Below are 18564 nucleotides of genomic sequence, written 5' to 3'. Positions count from 1 at the left end.
CTCTATGCGGTGATTTGGCCGAGTGACATCAGCGCGGCTCCCCAGTAGTGATAAGAGGACCGTTAAGGGTGGAGCTTATCGGTTCAGGTGGACCGGCAGACGTAGCCCAGGGCCGGATTCTGATATCGCACTGTAGTGGTTTCTTTTGATTGGGACAAATCCTGACCTGAATGATAACAAGGGCTGGGACGATGTACACCTTTGTCACGATCCGGCAAGATCTTGAATGGACAGAGGGTTTTTTTTCAAATCATGTCAATTTGAAAATTGTGAAAAAGTACACTATTCCTCAAAAACAAGAGAAGCTTAACACAGGTATTTGTACTCGTAGTAAACCCAATATAAAACATCCCAGGGTCTCCCGCAGCACTTTCCTCACCACCTAAACACTGAGCTGCTGCCTTAACTAACTTCTTCAAAAAACAAAAGCAACAAAACAAAAAGTTTATTTTTTCTTTTAATTTTAATAATTGTTCAATGTAGGAAACCTCTATATTGAACAATTATATATACAACCCTACAACATACTTTATAATAATAATACTTTATTCATTTTTTAGGTAGGTTGTGTAGGTAAGTTTCATTGTATGTTTATTGTGGGATTTTTAAGAGTACTTTTAAGCACTTTTTGAACAAAGTTTTTTTCTATGGCATTAAAAGGTTTTCAATAATATGGTTTATCGCAACATTTTCCTGTCTCTCATATCAAACTTCAGATTTTGCTATCGTGACAGGCCTAAGGTTTTCGTCAGTATAATCGATAATTCTCGGAATTATGAGAAAACACTGCTTGGGATGTTTGGCTCCCTGTGTGTTTAATACCTGTATCACTTTTTGAATTTTCGTTTACACAGTTTCTCAGATGTACCTATATTAGGGCTGTGCAATTAATCGAAATTCGATTACGATTTCGATTACAACAGTAAACGATTACAAAATTAGCATAATCGCAAAAAATCGATTATAATTTTTTTTTCTTTCAAATTTTTATTTTTATTTTTTATTTTATTTTTTCAAAAAAAAAAAATTGCGTTATTTCAGGCCGCTGGGATTATTTTCCCCTCGCTTTTCACGTGCCATGGCTTATGCTTGCTTAGTTTACTTGTGCAGGTGTGAGGGCTGGCCAGCAGGGGGCAGGTGTGAAACAGGGACCTCTCTTTAATCAAGGCATACTTGAAATCATTTGTACTTTTATGACTGTCCAGAAAACCTAAAATATCATCATAGTGTTTTGAATAAGTAAATAAAATAAAGACAAACAAATTATCGTTTGAATAATCGTGATTTCAATTATGACAAAAATAATCGGGATTATTATTTTTTCAATAATCGAGCAGCCCTAACCTATACTGTAGCATTACATCCAAAAACAAACAAACACACAAACAAATAAACACCAAAAAGCCAAACCACTGAAATAATCTAACTTTAATTCTCATGTTTTCTATGAATGTGTGAACAAGCAAATCAGACCCAGGAAGTGGAATTGCTGCCGTACTTCCGCCTTGATCTGTTGGATGTGATCAGTGTGCACAGGGAGGGAGACATATACTGTAGAAAGAGAGAAGGAGAGAGAGAGAGAGAGAGAGAGAGAGAAGGAGAGAGAAAGAGAGAAAAAGATAAAAAGAGAGAGAGAATGAGAGAGAATGAGAGAGAATGAGAGAGAGAGAGAGAGAGAGAGAGAGAGAGAGAGAGAGAGAGAGAGAGAGAGAGAGAGAGAGAGAGAGCAACAGATGGCCGGGGGATTACTGCCTCAATCTCTAAGCGCTCTCTCTGCCTCTTTCTCCCATAATTCCACAACTCAGGCCACAGTTCCAATGTGTCTCGACAAAATTATGTGAATAAAGCCATCTTCTTCATCAGTATCTGTGTAGGTTATTTTTGTCTAGCAGAGACTTAAGAGCACGGAGCTGCTGTTCAAGATAAGCTTGGTTCAATATATCATCATATACCATTCAAAACAGAAGTGAGATTATAGGTTTTGTAATTTCATAGGGTAATAACAAACTCAGATGTTGCTTGACGCGGATTTCTTTTTTCCCTGCACCAGAATTGCATTTATAAAGTATAATAAAAAGGAAATAAAGACTACAACTACTACTTTTTCAGATTCTACAGTATACTAAACTGAAATAATTGATGCCTAGTGGTATACGAAAATGCAGTTGAATGAATAAAAATAGTAGTGAGCTAGTTAATGTGGGCACCGCTTAAACAAATGAAAGCAACAATGATATGTCTTCCCCGATTCTGACAGCAAACAATACTAGTAATAATCTATGATCGTAGCCCATCCAAATGAATTAATACAGGCAAGAAAAAAAAAAGGTGTGCTCACACATTACATTGGTGATTCAGTAATGTATTAAAAGAGAGAACTAACTACGTACAAACAAAGTGCGTTCACCCAAGTTTCCACAGGCATAAACCATCCCACTCTTCCCGTAAAGAGCGTGGCATCTGACCCCCACTGTTTACAAGACGAGCTGTCAAAGCAAAATGTAATCAGAAAACAAGGCTATTGTGTTTAAGGATCAATAAGTTAAGAGTAGAAGTATGTGGCCATTGAAACACTTTTGGGAGCAATACGGTTAGATCTGAGATTACATGTAAAATAAATCCTTTGTCATCATGCGGCATTTGTCCGGACCAGTGGTGGCCCATGTGACTGTCCACTCACCCTTGGTCTGATCCGACGCAGGAGCTCAGACCACTCACTCACCCCCGTGCACAGCCCACTTGTGTGGGGAAACCACTTATCTGTTGTGAAAAGACATCACCATGGTGATGAAGCTTCTCCAGAGTGCCATAAATAAGCAAAACACTAACGGGGTATAACTCATGACGTGTGCTAATCACCCTTCCAGGTCATTTGCTGTTTACCTTTTAGCTGCTTCTGTTATTGTTATTGTTTTGTTAATTAAATTAGTCAGTCCCGAAGTGTTAGCAAAAGCACAGAGATTAAGCCCAAGCTGCTTGAACTTGCATCAAGGATCATTGTCTCATACCCGGATAGACAAACCCAGACATCTTTTATCCACAACAATTACACTAAGATCTGCTCAAATAAACAACTCATGATGGCGGTCCGACGTGAGCTTCCATCTTCATAATAAGCAACAGCCCAGTCTTACTTTTAGCAGACAGACTGTTTTAGCTGCATGTCTGATGTCTGTGTCCATGTTCTGGAGCTTATGCCGTCATTGCAGCTTGTCAGGCTCCATTCTGTCTGCAGTCCACCTCACCCTCAGGGCACAGAGGTTTGTTTAAATCCATATTCACCCCTATGTTTTGTTTTTATTGCATCTATGAGGCCAAACGGGGCACAAGCCTGCGCTGGATGCGGTGATGTTCGCATTTACTCGCGCCTACTAAAAATCACCAATGGGCTAGGAGTAAGGACGGACTTGATTAACAGCAACCGAAGAGTGTGACACAGACAGGCAGGAACAGCAGCCAATCAGTGTTCAGAACTGGAGGCTATGTGTTTACTGCGGAAAGACAGCTGAGCGCAGGTCCTCTGCTCCGGTCTGCACGCCGCGTCCGCTGTGTCCCGGTACGCAAGGGGTGTTTTATTTATCATTGTACAAGCGTACAACAAAATAGTGTTCCGGTGTTTGTCCTGAGCCTTGTGTCTGAGCGCCGCCACTGTGGGTCAACCTGACCGGCATGTTTTTGGAGATACAGTAAACTGTAGTACCCCGAGGAAACCTGGCTGCCTTCAGTGCTCCTCTGATCCTCTGGGTTTGTCCCTGTTTCAGAGCGCGGTGTCCTGCACTGGTCAGCTCCACCTCCTCCTTCCTCTTCCTCCTGAGCAGCTCCCTCCCCTCCACAACAGTCTTTCACCATCTTCTGGGAAGAGCTTAGCAGTTTATCGGTTTTATTCTCCAGTGAATGTCCATTAGTCAGAACAATAGAAGGCATGTGTGGCTTAGCTGCGAGTCTCGCCTGGATACCTCCTCGTTTGTCCCTTTTTTATTTGCTGTAGCTCATCTTGTGACACCTCCTCTGTGCTGCAGGTGTGGGGGCTCTTGGTGCCTCTTCAGTGTCTCAGAAGAAGAAATGTGTAGGACTCAAATGGGTTTCGCTGATGAGCTAACGGTTTACATTTAAAAAACAGCTTTCTTATGGACTCTTTGCAGTAGAAAAAAAATGGTAGTAAGTTAATATCCTCCGGCAGGGGTCTCCTAGTTATTCCTAAAGTCAACAAAAAGACTCATGGTGAGGCGTCTTTCCAATATTTCGGCCCTCGCCTCTGGAACGACCTGAGGAGGAGCTCAGGGCTGCAGAGAACGTTCATGTTTTTAAAGGAATAGGCCACCGTTTTTACATACTAAGATATGTTCTTACCTCACTTTAGACGTGTTAATATATCCCCGTCTGGTCTTTGTCCGTGCGCTCTGCCACGCAAACGGAGCACATACGCAGCCTCTCCCACATGTCACATAGCTCCGAAAAAGCTCACGATAGAAGCTACCAAGCTCTTCCACGTGTTCCCTATTTAAATAAAGTTACGTGAAGTGTTTTCATGCGAAGTATATTTACACTGAAATGTAGCATGTCGATTTTATAAGCAAATAAAAAGGGGGACTATATTGTGAGGCGTAATGATACGAGGAGTAAAACGTCCGCGCAGTAACTCCTAAAGGTTATTGCCGGAAGTGAGCGGGGGGAAGTCTTTAGGAGTTACTACGCGGACGCTGTGCTCCTCGTATCATTACGCCTCACAATATAGTCCCCCTTTTTATTTGCTTATAAAATCGACATGCTACATTTCTGGGTAAATATACTTCGCATGAAAACACTTCACGTAACTTTATTTAAATAGGGAACACGTGGAAGAGCTTGGTAGCTTCTATCGTGAGCTTTTTCGGAGCTATATGACCTGTGGGAGAGGCTGCGTATGTGCTCCGTTTGCGTGACAGAGCGCGCGGACAAAGACCAGACGGGGATATATTAACTCGACTAAAGTGAGCTAAGAACATATCTTAGTATGTAAAAACGGTGGCCTATTCCTTTAAGAGCAGGCTCAAGACCCACCTTTTTAGCTTAGCTTTTAACTGACTATTTTAACTATATTTTAACTATTTATTTAATCCTAATATATAAAAAATATATATGGGAGGCTGTACCAGGCGTATTGTTTTAAATCAGTGGTTCTCAACCTGGGGGTCGGGACCCCCAAGGGGGTTGCGAGACAAATTTGGGGGTCGCCAGATCATTTAGATATTTTCATTAGCATATAATCTGATATTTTATTGTCGCATGTATTTGCTATTTTACCAGAGTGCCATTATTTGTTCGTAGTTTGATGAATTTCATTTTAGCCATTTGCTTTTTTTCTTTGTTTTTTAAGAATTATGTAGGCTACAATTTCTATTTCTCACGGTGTGACCCAAGCGGGGGTCACAAACCCCTTTAACTGTTAAAATGGGGGTCGCGGCGCCAAAAGGTTGAGAACCACTGTTTTAAATGTTGAAATCTGTAAAGCACTTTGTGATGCCTTTCGGTATGAAAAGCGCTTTATAAATAAAGTTTGATTGATTGATTGATTAATCTGAATATAAAAAATCCATGCACTAAACTCATGATGATGAATAAATACAGTGTCATGTTTGTCTGAACCAAGGAGCAGATAAAGAGCACAGCCCATTGAGAAAGATGAACGTTCACACCTTTATTTATTATAGGCTATCGTGTGATGGAGAAATTTCCCGTCGCAACTCTCCAGCAGCCACTTGCAGCGCTTCTGCCCTTTTCCATCTCCACTCTGTGCTCCACTCCACACACCTCAGTTTGCAGAGGATCTCTTCTAACTGGTCATAGAGTCATCTTCCTATTTTTTACTGGAACTGGAACTTGCCCAGGGCAGGGTGTGCTCTCGGGCCATATTGCCATAGAGACCCCAATAATGCGATCCAGGTTCGTAATGCCACAAAACCAGGGTTAAGGCCAAAGTGACCTCGCTAACCTATTATACAGCTTCGTGGTACAGGGCCCAGGATCCAAATTCTCTATTGTCTAACATTTTAAAATGTTAGACAATAGTGTTCACGATTAAGTGCTGTGATGCGATACTGTCTGATGCAATTTGATAAGTTGTTCCACTGCAAGTTACTTTATTAAGGTTTTGTTTTAAGTTGCTCTTTGGGAGTAGATGCATTTTACCACCAAAACGGCACATTTTCAGCCATTTTATTCTGCCAGCAAGGTAGTCGTACTCCGGAATTACGGATCGAGAGGGCTAGACGGTCTTATAACGCAGAGTTTATGAAAGACGTGGTCAAGCAAGCTCGCCTCTTGCTGACTAGGAAACCAACTATTTTGCATAAGAAAGTTGTGTTTTTTTGCATAATGAAACAGGTTATGGTAGAGTATTTGGCATCATTCTGTTCGGTGTGATGTTACAGCCGCTGATCGCTCATTCTAACCAGGAAGTCAGCATTAGCATAGTTAAAAGTGCAGCTGCCGTGGAAATGTCAAAAGCGGAATGTTTTGACAATAGAACAGGAGAGCAATTTATTACTGTCATAAATTGTGTAGGTTAGTTTTGATTTATTATTTCACTGTCAGCTGTGCAGGCTTTTCAGGGATGGGACGATAATGAAATTTGGGGTCATGATTATCTTGGCCAAAATAATTGCGATCAACGATATCATCACGATGTTTGCATATAGATACAGACGGCATCTCTAGAATCGCCCATATATGGTCATGTTTGAAAACAGTTAAGGGGGAAAACAATTTAGAAAAAAATTGAAACTTTCTCTAATTATTCAAAAACAAATGCTGAATTATGAATATCGTTTTCTACTAAATAAAGATACAAGACATGAAGAGGAGCAAAGTGGTTCAACAGCCCATAAATACATTAAAAAACCGAAGAATGCTAACATGATGCTACTTGTTAGCATCGTGCCAATGCTAACGCTAGCTAGCACTTGCTATGATTGCCGTTTTTTCACTTCTACAGAACAATCTGCTGTGAGAAAATATCCATATGGACCCGATTTACACTTGACTTTATTCGTATGTGATAAATAAGTTCATATTCCACCAGAAAATGGCTAAAAAGAGAAAATTGAGTTTCCCAAAAGATTCTATTTTCCCCCTTGGCGAGGCCACGCCCCCTTCTATGACGGGATGCCGTCTGTATCTATGGTTTATAAAAATCACTGAAACTGCAGAAATTATGGGTATACGGCAATTATCAAATATTAATCTTCATTGTCTGCTGTAAATGTCATATTGAGAGAGACATAAAGTAAGTATTTAAAGGCACACTTTGTAACATTTTGGACTATACTGTTGCCAGCAATACAAAACATGCAGCTAATGAGCAGCTCGACACAGAAAATGCTATTTCTGCAGTGGGTAATCAAAGAATAGATTTGGATGAGGAACTAACAGACTGAAATCTTGGAGACGTACCCACTCCCGTTAAAGCTACCGGCCCTAGTTATCTATTGGATTTAGTGATCATCTTCTAGCATGATAATCAAAAAATGTTTTTTATTGCTGCATTTTTTTATCCCTACATCTAGTCTTCCATCGAAGACAAAAGCTTTTAAAGTTATCGTCTGAATCCTATTTTTTGGTTTGTTGCTTTGTGTATTTTATGTGCTTAGAAAATCGTCATGTTTCATTTTGTGTAACTAGACTTGGACCGTGTAACCTTTCACGTAACTGTGTTTAAATAGGGAAGACTATTTCACCTCAGTTTGGAGCTATAACTTTGCTGGGAGAGGCTAAACGTTAGCAACATTTGCATGATTGAGCGCACGCACAAAGACCAGACAGGTACACATGAACTCGTCTGAGCTGAGTTGAGAACATATCTCAGCGTGTAAAAACGGTGGCCTTTTCCTTTAAAATGATGACTGGAGGCGCCAATTTATCAACAACGTTCAGCAGATTTGGAAACAGTTTTAAGTTTATAAAATATAATGAAAATCTAAAGTGGATTCGTAAAACTGGTCATATAAACAAGAATTTACTTTCGCATATCTTTCAAATAAAAATGTTGCAACACAATTTACATTTTTGACATCTGCGAGTATTTTAAACTCCTTCATCTTCATCTGTCATCAGTGTCTGTCATCATGTTGTAGCAATGTGTGTGTCTACAGTTGGTTTGTTCTTTGACTTCAAGCTTCAGAAAACTCTGCACTTGTTCCTTTTTCTTTTGTTTTTTTAAGGAAGGTGGGGTCAGACAAGTTTTAAACAGTTTCGTCGAGTATATTTTAGTCTAAAATAGAAATGTTTTAGGCTTGGTTTAGTCCTAATTTTATGCTTTGATCTAGGCCAAGTGATACTTGGAAGGTAAAATATTCCATGACGTGTTGCTTGGTGTGAAAAGTTGGAGAACCAATATTGAGATTTTGAAATTTGTAACACGAGCGATCGCGATGTCGTCACATCCGTTGGCCGTGGTAGGCATTTTACGTTTTCATATTTGATAAAAATGTTATTAAAATCCTATGATCGGCCATGTTTAATCTGGGACCCATCTTGAGCTATAGGTTGAGACTTCCCCGTGTTTCCATACACTCGCTAACCCTTTGACCCCTACAGTCATGTTCTGAAACAATGATCATACTTCACCCTTCTCTCAAATGTATGTTAAATGTGCACTACATCTTAAAAATTCATGTAAAATGATTGTCTGGTTGACTTTGGACATTTGAAAGATGGATGCAGTCAACAGCTACCATGTTGTTACTGGATATACCGTGGGAGTGTTGTTTCTTGTTTTACAATGATATACTTTAGAATGATGCAGCTTTGCAGAACAATCATTTAGTGCCAAAGGACCAGCTTCCACAATGCAACACAACAGATTGTAAAGCATTCTGCATTTCATCATTTCATTTACAATATAACTCAATGTCAGTGTCTGCTTAGACCACGCTCGACAGACCTGAAGAGCAAATCAATCCCAAAACTGCTTTCAAATATCCCTCCAACACAAACAAATCAGCAAACCCGCTTAGAGCAAGGTACACTACATTTTGTTTTAATGAAGACACCATTGACAGACTGAGAAAAGCAAACTTCCTGATGGACATAATGTGCAAGACCAAAGACTGGATCACATCAGCTGCTTTCCCATGAAAGCACAAACACATTAGAAAGGCAAAGATGTGAGGCTACAAGCAAGGTTATACTTACATTTCCAGTTTTGAAAAGCTCAAAATGATGGGGGGAATAATGATGCGTGAGGCTCACAGGCTCAGATCAATCAAAAGCCTATGGTCGGTTTCTAATGTTTAGTTAAATCAAAAGGTATAGATTATTTAAAAAAATATGTTGCATTTGGAACGGAAAATGTCACATTGATGCCTTTTTTTTTTTTTTAATGATCAAAGTTTAGGCTACTTGTACGTGGTCAAACTAAAAAGTAATACATGCATTGTTGGCTAATTCATATGCAGTATTAAAATAACATAAAAAGTGCAAACTAACCTCTTACACACAGCAGAGACATGGCAAAGCACCCTTCCTCCTCCTGCAACTGTCCAGTAGCGAACCACTCAGCGAAGATTTACTCGGACTTTTAACATCACAGCCTTCGATGGGTAAAACAAAAAAAGTACTTTTAAAATACTAAAGCGTTGTCTTCGATCGTTAAAAGTTTATATACGACACTGGATGACAGATTACTGAAGTGGCCGCCCCTCTCCGCGGCCACGCCATGTTCCAAACTCATCACGGATTATCTGCGCCTGGACAGGACGAACAACCTGGGGGCAGCATGCACGGGCACAGAGGAGAGAGGAGGGGCGGAGCTGGGCCAGAGCACGTGTGACTGGCGTCCCGGGCGTCCAATCAGATGGCAGGCTCAGGGGGAAATGTGGGCTTGTTTTGAAAAGATAAATTAATCAAGGACTAACAAGTGAATTTCTCCATTGTGAAATCAATAAAGGATTGTCTTATCTTATTAATACTGATGATAATAATAATAATAATAATAATAATAATAATAATAATAATAATAATAATAATAATAATAATAATAATAATAATAATAATAATAATAATAGTAGAGAAAAACAGGTGGCAAATAATAAGACATTCTGTTATAATATTATTAAGAGTGTGGGGAAAAACTAACCTGACAAAATAATTACTTGAAATAATGAAAACGTGTTAATGTTTTCCTATCCAGACATGTGTTTCGGTTGCTTGAAGGTCGCATTTTGAGTTGTCTCTTTAAAAATACTTTATTTGTATTTATTTTTTATTTTTTTTTACAAATCATTCAACATTGCTTTGTATGAAAAAAGGTTTAGTAGTATAGCAAAAAATACTACCATCTAGTGGCGGCACTTAAAATCCACAAAAAAAGTAATTATTGTTAATTTGACGTATAACATTTCATTGACTACGTACTTGTTCTTTTAATAGTACCACTAACTTTTGTGTTAGTGACTGACTAACTGAAAAGGTAAAAAATAATAAATTGTGCGTGCGGAACTACAGGCATTTCCGTCATTGTCGGACTTTTTTAGGTGTTACACCGTGATGTAACTTCACTTCCTGATCAGCAAGGGTCATGTTCACTCGTGCACAGCCGGCAATTTTTCTTAATTAAAACGACATTTCTGAGTTGTAATAGTTGTAAACTTTAAAGTACTTGATTCCTGAAGCAGAGACGATGCTGCGGGCGCTGTGTCGGAGCGGGGGTCTGCTGCTAAAGGTGAGCGATCGACTCAACTGTGGAAGGTTTGAAGTGTCATTAGCTTGCATCAGGCTGAGAGGAGAATATGCTTCTAGTGTTTATTATCAGATAGTTTTGACCTGACTCTAACGTTGATGTTAGTGCAACCCTGTGAGTGTTCATTTTGACAACATATTTTAATTTAGTTTTGACAAAAATGCAATTTAATTTTAGTCGAGATTTAGTCCCAGAAAAAATCTTAGTTTTAGTCGACTAAAATTGCAAGTAAATTTAGTCGACTAAATTTATGACAAATTTAGTCGACTTTGCATTTATAATATTTATTATAATCATATTTGCTTCATGCTTCTCCCACATGAACAAAGCTCAGAGCTGCTCTTTTGGCAGTGAATTTACAGGATCTGAGGTTCTTACAGACTGTCAATGGAAGTTTGGATTATTTTAGTCTCTCCTTTTCATTTTTATTTTAGTCATATATTTTGACATTTTAGTTATAGTTTTAGTGTCATGAAAAGCTTTTAATTTAGTTTTAGTCCAATTTTAGTCATCAAAAATATCACTTTGACTAAAATTTAAGACTTATTATTTTAATCAACTAAAATAACACTGGTTGTGATATTCTGCTTTCCAAAAACACCATTATATGATTTGGGTGACAGTTAACATATTTGTTAGTAGCATCCAAATTTGAAACAGGGACAAGTTAAAGGCAAATTTTACAACTTGCCAAAATGCAAGAAAACTAGCCTGATAGTTCAAGAAATCGATACAAGTGTTGTTGTTTTTTATATTTGCTGCACAGTATTTTTCCCCACAAATGTTTTAGTTTACACTATACTTAAGGAGGACGAAGCAAATTTCTTTCCATTTCCAGAAATTAAACCTGGTATAGACTAGTGCCTCTAAGGCCATTTAAATGTGAACATGTGTTTGCTCTCTGTGCACAGATATATGATGATATATTCCAGGGGTAACTATTGTTTCCTGTGTTTTACTTAACTTGCCATACATTAAACACTTTACTCTAGAATGCAAGTGCTTTATGTGTGTTTTATAAGTATTTTAATGTTGTTGACAAATGTTGAAATCTGAACATTATCTGAACAACTATCTGAACATTAAACTGTGGACAGAAGTTGTTACCCAAAGTTTTCCTTGCACAGAGCCTGTTCATTATTGATTTGAAACAAAAGATAACATGTGCTGCAATATTTTGATAGTATAATAAATAACACATTACAACTATTTATCTCTTCCTCAGCAAAGCCAGAGGACGGCTCCCCGGCTGTGGGTAACCCCCGCTCAGCAGAGATGGGCTTCCAGTCTCCCCATGAATACTGTGGTGCTGTTTGTCCCTCAACAAGAGGCCTGGGTAGTGGAGAGGATGGGCCGATTCCATCGCATCTTAGAGCCGGTACTGTACAGTTAGCATTAGAAATGTACGGATGGAGCATAACTAAGGATAATCCGATGAATAATTGGAGAATGTAAAATCTTAAACACCGCAGTATTTGATTTGGCAATGTGAAAATCATTCATAAATGTATGCTGTTAAAAAAATTGCCCTGTAGGGAGTTTTGGAGACTGTGGTACTAACCTACTTACTATTTTATGCATTGCAGGGTTTGAACTTTCTTATACCTGTGCTTGACCGGATTCGCTATGTGCAAAGTCTAAAAGAAATTGTCATTGACGTTCCTGAGCAATCAGCTGTTTCACTAGGTAATTTACTTCTTATGTTTTTGTATATTTCATAAACCATTTTTTATTTGAGATTTACAAACTTAGGCTCTTTCTTTTTTTTGCAATCCTCTCCTAGATAATGTAACACTACAAATTGATGGTGTGCTTTATTTAAGGATACTAGATCCTTTTAAGGTAAAAATTCTTTTCTCATAGCCTCACATGTTTATGAATGTAAGTGTCTGATGTGATTTTGTATTTTTTACCGGCTACGTTTTTACTTATTTCCAGTCAAGTTACGGAGTTGAGGATCCGGAGTATGCGGTCACCCAGCTTGCACAGACCACCATGCGTTCAGAGCTGGGCAAACTTACATTGGATAAAGTGTTCAGGGTAACCACTCCACTTCACAAAACTACACTTCATGTTATTGGACACAAGTTCCCCATTTATCCGCTTCCAGACGGGATCGTCCTGGGAGGCTGTTAGAGGGACCATTTCAGCTCCTGTTATGGGTCAAGCACTTTTCCAGTCAGATCAGAAACACTTGAGTGATGTGATTACGATGTCAGAGATGTTGCAAGTACATGTGCATCACTTGATATGGTAAAATAACATCACAGCGACCTTTAGAAAATAGAAAACTCTTTGGCACCAGGCGTTTCCATTATTAAAAGTTTAGAGTGGCCCAAGGACTGAAGAGAAGCGCTATCTTAACCTATTCGACCCAGAGCACGGTTCACTAACAACACCTACTGACAAAAAAATACTGACAAAAGAAATGCTCAAGAATAGCTAAAGGCAACTTTAAAGCTAGACTTACCCTTTTAAATCTTTATTGTGGAGAGCTGCTCTTTGCTTTGTGCAGTCATTAGCGGAAGTAAGTAAAACTCAAATTTTCTGCAAAAAAATAAATAAAAGATTTTAAGCAGCATAGTGGATAGTGGATTGTGGGTACTAACGTATGTAATAAAGACATGCATGGCACAGTGTTATTGATCCACTGTACTGTCACTGTTTTTTAATGCCAACTCAAACAGAAGGGACTTGAAAGGATGGGGGGTCACTGGCACTGTCCCTTTGATGTGTTAATGATACTTTCTTGCTAGGAAAGGGAGTCACTAAATTCAAACATTGTCCACTCCATCAACCAAGCTTCAGACGACTGGGGCATCCGCTGTCTCCGATATGAAATTAAGGACATCCACGTCCCACCTCGTGTCAAAGAATCTATGCAAATGCAGGTACGACTGCCTTCACTGTATGTGTGTCAGAGCTGGTACTGTTGTTAAGTCTTTATTTACATTTTTATTGCTGGTTTTAGGTGGAAGCGGAGCGTAAGAAAAGAGCCACAGTGCTTGAGTCTGAAGGAACAAGGGAATCGGCCATAAACGTTGCTGAGGGTTGTAAGCAAGCTCAGATCCTGGCTTCAGAGGGTGAAAGAGCAGAGCAGATTAATAGGGCGACTGGTATGTAGTGTACATCAAGAGTTTCCACATTTATTTGAATGTATTATTTGAGTATGATGGCTTTACCCTAATACATTTTTCCTACAGGTGAGGCTCAGGCAGTGATCGCCAAAGCAGAGGCAAAAGCGAAAGCCATTCGGATGCTTTCTGATGCTTTGACCGAACAGGTAATGTCGACCACCCTTAACATGTTTTACAAGACACTCTCCCCATTGTTCACTATCCAAACATTGCTATATCTGCTTGTACAACTTTATCCTTTATTTTGAATTGTATTTGGTTATACCCATATCAATTAAATGTATTGTAGATGAATGATGACCACTAGTTGTGAGAATGTCATGTAAGAGTTTTCTGTTGAAGACTGAATACTGTACTTACTAATAATGATTACTCTTGTTCCACAGAATGGAAACGCTGCTGCTTCCCTCAGTGTGGCTGAACAATACGTGTCTGCCTTTTCAAATCTGGCCAAAGAGAGCAACACTATTCTTCTGCCTTCCAACAGTGGCGATATTAGCGGGATGGTTACACAGGTATATTTTATAAGCAAAAACCCACTGTGATGAGTGAATACATTATTTATCTATTTATTTATTTTTAACAGGCAATGACCATATACAGCACTCTGGCAAAGCAAAGCACAGCTGTACCAAGTTCATCACCAACATCTGCGGATGAGAAGAGTCCAGAGGAACCGGGGAGTCACTCGTCATGATTTCACTCGACATAAAAAGGACTTCATGTAGAAAAACTAAGAGACCAGTCGTAAACAGGACAAAAACGAGTAAGCGAGAGGCAAAGTTTTGTCATTTTCACAAACCTTTATTTATGTCAACCTATATCCCCACACTGGCATCCACTGTAATGGGAATTATGTTTTTAAAAGGTTTTTTTTGAAAAATGTTCCATACCAACAGCAATGTTCGTTCACACAGGGGTATAACAAGTTTGCGCAAAAACTTGGGAGTCGATGTTGCTTTTACGCTGACACAAGGTGGTGTTTTAATGAATAAAGTGAAAGTTTATTTGGAGAATGGATATGATTAATTAAGCCGTGTTGATTTTGTGCGTACCGCTTGGTCAAGAGTATATAATAAGTGCTATCCCTGGATTGACTTCCTTGTCTTAAAGTGACTGTTTACAAAAGGATACAGCGCTGTACAGCCAATTCCTACCGGATTAGAGGGTCTTGATTGGTGGCTATGTGGAATGTTGCCCATATTACAGTCGGTGTGCAGTTTCTCTGAAATGAACTGGAAATATAGCTTATTACCCTATTCAATTTGGATTTCCTTTTGCAATAACCTAAAGCTATCCCTGATGCTATTAGGACAATGTTTGCTTGTAGGTTTTGATGTGTGGTGTGGAGCACTTAAAAGTAAAGAAGTATGCCCCATTGTGTTTTGCTCTGTTTCAAAATAAAATGTTATTTCTATATCTGTGCTATAGTCAATCCTTTTTGAACAGTTTTGCTAGTTGGATTAATCTATGAATACAACTAAAGCATAACTTGGCCCATTGAGTTGCCTTGTGAGTGAAATGGGCGGAATACATAAAGTTGCCTTGCCCTTAGGAATTTCTTACATTTCTGCAGCAAATTTGTCTTAAAATGCGGTCTGATCTTTATTCAAATCACAGGAATGGACAATGTCTGCTTGAACACAAACCACACAATTACATGTTATATTTTTATTGACATGTAACAATTCACAGGACAGGGAGTAAAAAGTAAGTGAACCCTTGTATTTAATAGCTGGTTGATCCACCTTTGGCAGCAATAACTTCACCCAGATGTTTACTGTAGTTGTAGGTCAGACGTGCGAAACGATCAGGATGAATCTTGGACCACTCCACTTTCCAAAACTGCTGCAGTTCAGTGAGATTCCTGGGAAGCCCGGAGTGAATAGCTTTCTGGAGGTCATGGCATGCCAGAGCATCTCAGTTGGGTTTAGGTCAAGACTTTGAAAATTCCAGAACACGTATTTTATTTTTCCGAAACTATTCTGTTTGTGCTTTGGATCACTGTCCTGTTGCAGCACCCATCCTCTTTTGAGCCTCAACTGTTGGACAGATGGTCACCGCGGTTACTTTACCCCTGGTCCAGTCAGTGGTCACGGGGAGCCTGAAATCCGGAAGTGCGCCGTTAGTACAGCTGCACGGTAAAGGGCCTGGCCAAGGCGCATTCAAACGCAGCTGGTAAATTCAGACGTCTGACATTTAAAACCGTTTAAAACATGAGATAACGTAAAATAAATTCATTTGTAAAAACGTGTAATCCTGGACTCATTTCAAAGTGCAATGTAGCTGCTGTTTATGACTGAACACGTCAAAATAAATCTAAAATGTATCTCAACTCGATGCTCTTGGTAAAGGACACTGCTATGAGGCCGTATGGTCAGCAGATGGTGCTATTGCTTGTATCATGTAAAACGATAGATAAATCAGAGCAATAATATATTTGGATATTTTTGGAAAATGTATATATATACAGGTCCTTCTCAAACAATTAGCATATTGTGATAAAGTTCATTCTTTTCCTAACCTGGCTAACACCAGGCTGCTGTGTGCGCTCGAATTATTTCGAACTGCACAACAGCCTGGGGACCATGGCCAAATCTCCGGTGGATTTGGGAACCAGGAGGAGGGACGGCAAGACGATGACGCGCTATTCGATATACGGAAGCTTGTAGTTTATTTACGGATAATTTAAAAAAAAGTTTATTTACGGATCCAACATGACAGCAGCAGACACGATGGTATTTTTTGATCAAGCTTTAGACCTTGTTCTAAATAATTTAGCTCAAAAGTTTACAGCGGGTACGTCATACGTCATCTCATACGATGATATGATTGGCTGGGGCTACGTGCAGACGCATGAGACTTTTTTTTTTTTTTTTTTCGTATCGCCCAATAAACGACTATGGACGATCGTAAACCACACCTCTCCTACGAGAAAATGAATTGGTGGTCCCCAGACTAAATATCACTTGTGATTTTAGTCTGGTGTTAGCCAGGCTATATTCTTCCATGACTGAGTGTGAAACTTTAAGTGAGGTGAGACATTAAGTGAGGTGTCTGAGAGCCAAAAGTGAGATTTTGCGGTGGCAATACATTTTAATATTTACATTATTTTCTCAAAGAGCGTAGCTAGGCCCATGGCTGTACGCGTGCAATATGTGAAGCATTGTTGAAAAGTCAAGTGGTGCGTGAAAGTCAAGCGTTTACTTTCAATTTAATGTTTTTAAACATTTTCCTAAAACGTTTTACATGATAGAAGAAATAGCACCATCTGCTGACCATGTGGCCTCATAGCACTGCCCTTTGTCAAGAAACAGACAAATCTTTGTTTTTACGTGTTCAGTCATACAGTGACTACATTACACTTTGAAATGAGTCCATGGTTACACATTTTCATTAATGTCTTTAGTTTACGCTATCTTGTGTTTTAAATGTCAGACGTCTGAATTTACCAGCTGCATTGAATGCGCCTTGGCCAAGCCTTTTACCGTGCAGCTGTACTAACGGCGCACTTCCGGATTTCAGGCTCCCCGTGATCACTGACTGGACCAGGGACAGTGTCAGCGGTCAGATGGCCTCAGGTTTTTCTGCAAAATATCTTGATAAACTTGTGAGTTCATTTTTCCATTGATGATAGCAAGTTATTCAGGCCCCGAGGCAGCGAAGCACCCCCACACCAGGGTGCTCCCCACACTATGATGCTCCTGCTCCCCACACCAGGGTGCCCCCCACACCATGGTGCTCCTGCTCCCCACACCAGAGTGCCCCCCACACCATACTTCACATGGGGATAAGGTCTTAATGTCGGTGTGCTGTTCCATTTTTCCTTCAAACGTCACGTAATGTTCCTCCCAAACTACTACACGTTGGTTTCATCGGTCGACATAATATTTTGCCAGTACTGCAGTGGAGTATCCAAGTACTCTTCCTCAAACTTCACATGTACTGCAATGTTTTTATTGTCAGCAATGGCTTCTTCCTCCGTGGCGTTCTCCCACCGAACCCCATTCTTGTTGAGTGTTTTCCGTATTGTAGACGTGTCGACAAAGATGTTTGCATGCGCCAGTGATTTCTGCAGGTCTTTAGCGGACACTGTCGGGTTCTTCTTCACCTCGTTGAGGATCCTGCGCTGCGCTCTTGGAGTCATCTTCACAGGGCGGCCACTCCTTGGAAGAGTAGCAACAGTGCCGAACTTTTTCCATTTGTGGACAATTTGTCTCACCGTGGATTTATGAACATCGAGACTTTTGGAGATGGTGTCGTAGCCTTTTCCAGCTTCATACAAATCTATGATTCTTGATCGTAGGTCCTCAGACAGATCTTTGGAGCGAGGCATGGTGCGCATCAGTCACTGAGCGTTTGGTAGTGAACACGATGACGTCACAGGAAGTAGCTCATGATTTATTTTAACTAAAGTATTTACAAAACACAAATTAGAAAAGCTCTTGTTGAGAGACACATGTGAAGAACAAATAGAAGTTTGACAAAAGAAAATCTACAAAAAAAAAAAAAATACAAAAATAAATCAAGCAAAGGCACTTCAGTCCATAAGGCATAAAGCTGTTCATACAGTACATTGTCTTTACTCCATTCTTCACAGTAGAAAATTAACTTTTAGCTTGAAATCAAGTTACATGGAAGCTTTACAGATCATAATAATAATAATACTAATAATAATAATAATAATAATACTAATAATAATAATAATAA

At 39.4% G+C, this 18564-nt stretch overlaps 2 protein-coding genes across 3 annotated transcripts in view; one reads left to right on the top strand and one right to left on the bottom strand.

The window, feature by feature from the left end:
* unc13bb (unc-13 homolog Bb (C. elegans)) overlaps nt 1–9737 on the bottom strand; it is an 86545-nt gene extending 76808 nt beyond the window's left edge. For both annotated transcript variants that reach the window (XM_079582551.1, XM_079582552.1), the window contains exon 1: nt 9466–9737. In XM_079582551.1, coding sequence (XP_079438677.1) covers nt 9466–9487 — 22 coding nt within the window. In that variant the 5' untranslated portion in view covers nt 9488–9737. The remainder of the gene's footprint in view (nt 1–9465) is intronic.
* Nucleotides 9738–10531: 794 nt separating this feature from the next.
* stoml2 (stomatin (EPB72)-like 2) lies at nt 10532–14677 on the top strand. Its single transcript, XM_079551489.1, has 10 exons — nt 10532–10699; nt 11943–12095; nt 12304–12403; nt 12501–12559; nt 12656–12757; nt 13474–13608; nt 13689–13833; nt 13921–14000; nt 14241–14369; nt 14441–14677. Exons 1-10 carry the CDS (start codon nt 10658–10660, stop codon nt 14549–14551), a joined length of 1056 nt encoding a protein of 351 aa, XP_079407615.1. The 5' UTR covers nt 10532–10657; the 3' UTR covers nt 14552–14677.
* The last annotated feature ends 3887 nt before the right edge of the window (nt 14678–18564 follow it).

This window comes from Gobius niger, assembly GCF_951799975.1.
Source record: "Gobius niger genome assembly, chromosome: 2".
NCBI lineage: Eukaryota > Metazoa > Chordata > Actinopteri > Gobiiformes > Gobiidae > Gobius > Gobius niger.
The sequence above is the reverse complement of the archived record's forward strand: the minus strand, read 5'-3'. Positions and strand labels throughout refer to the sequence as shown.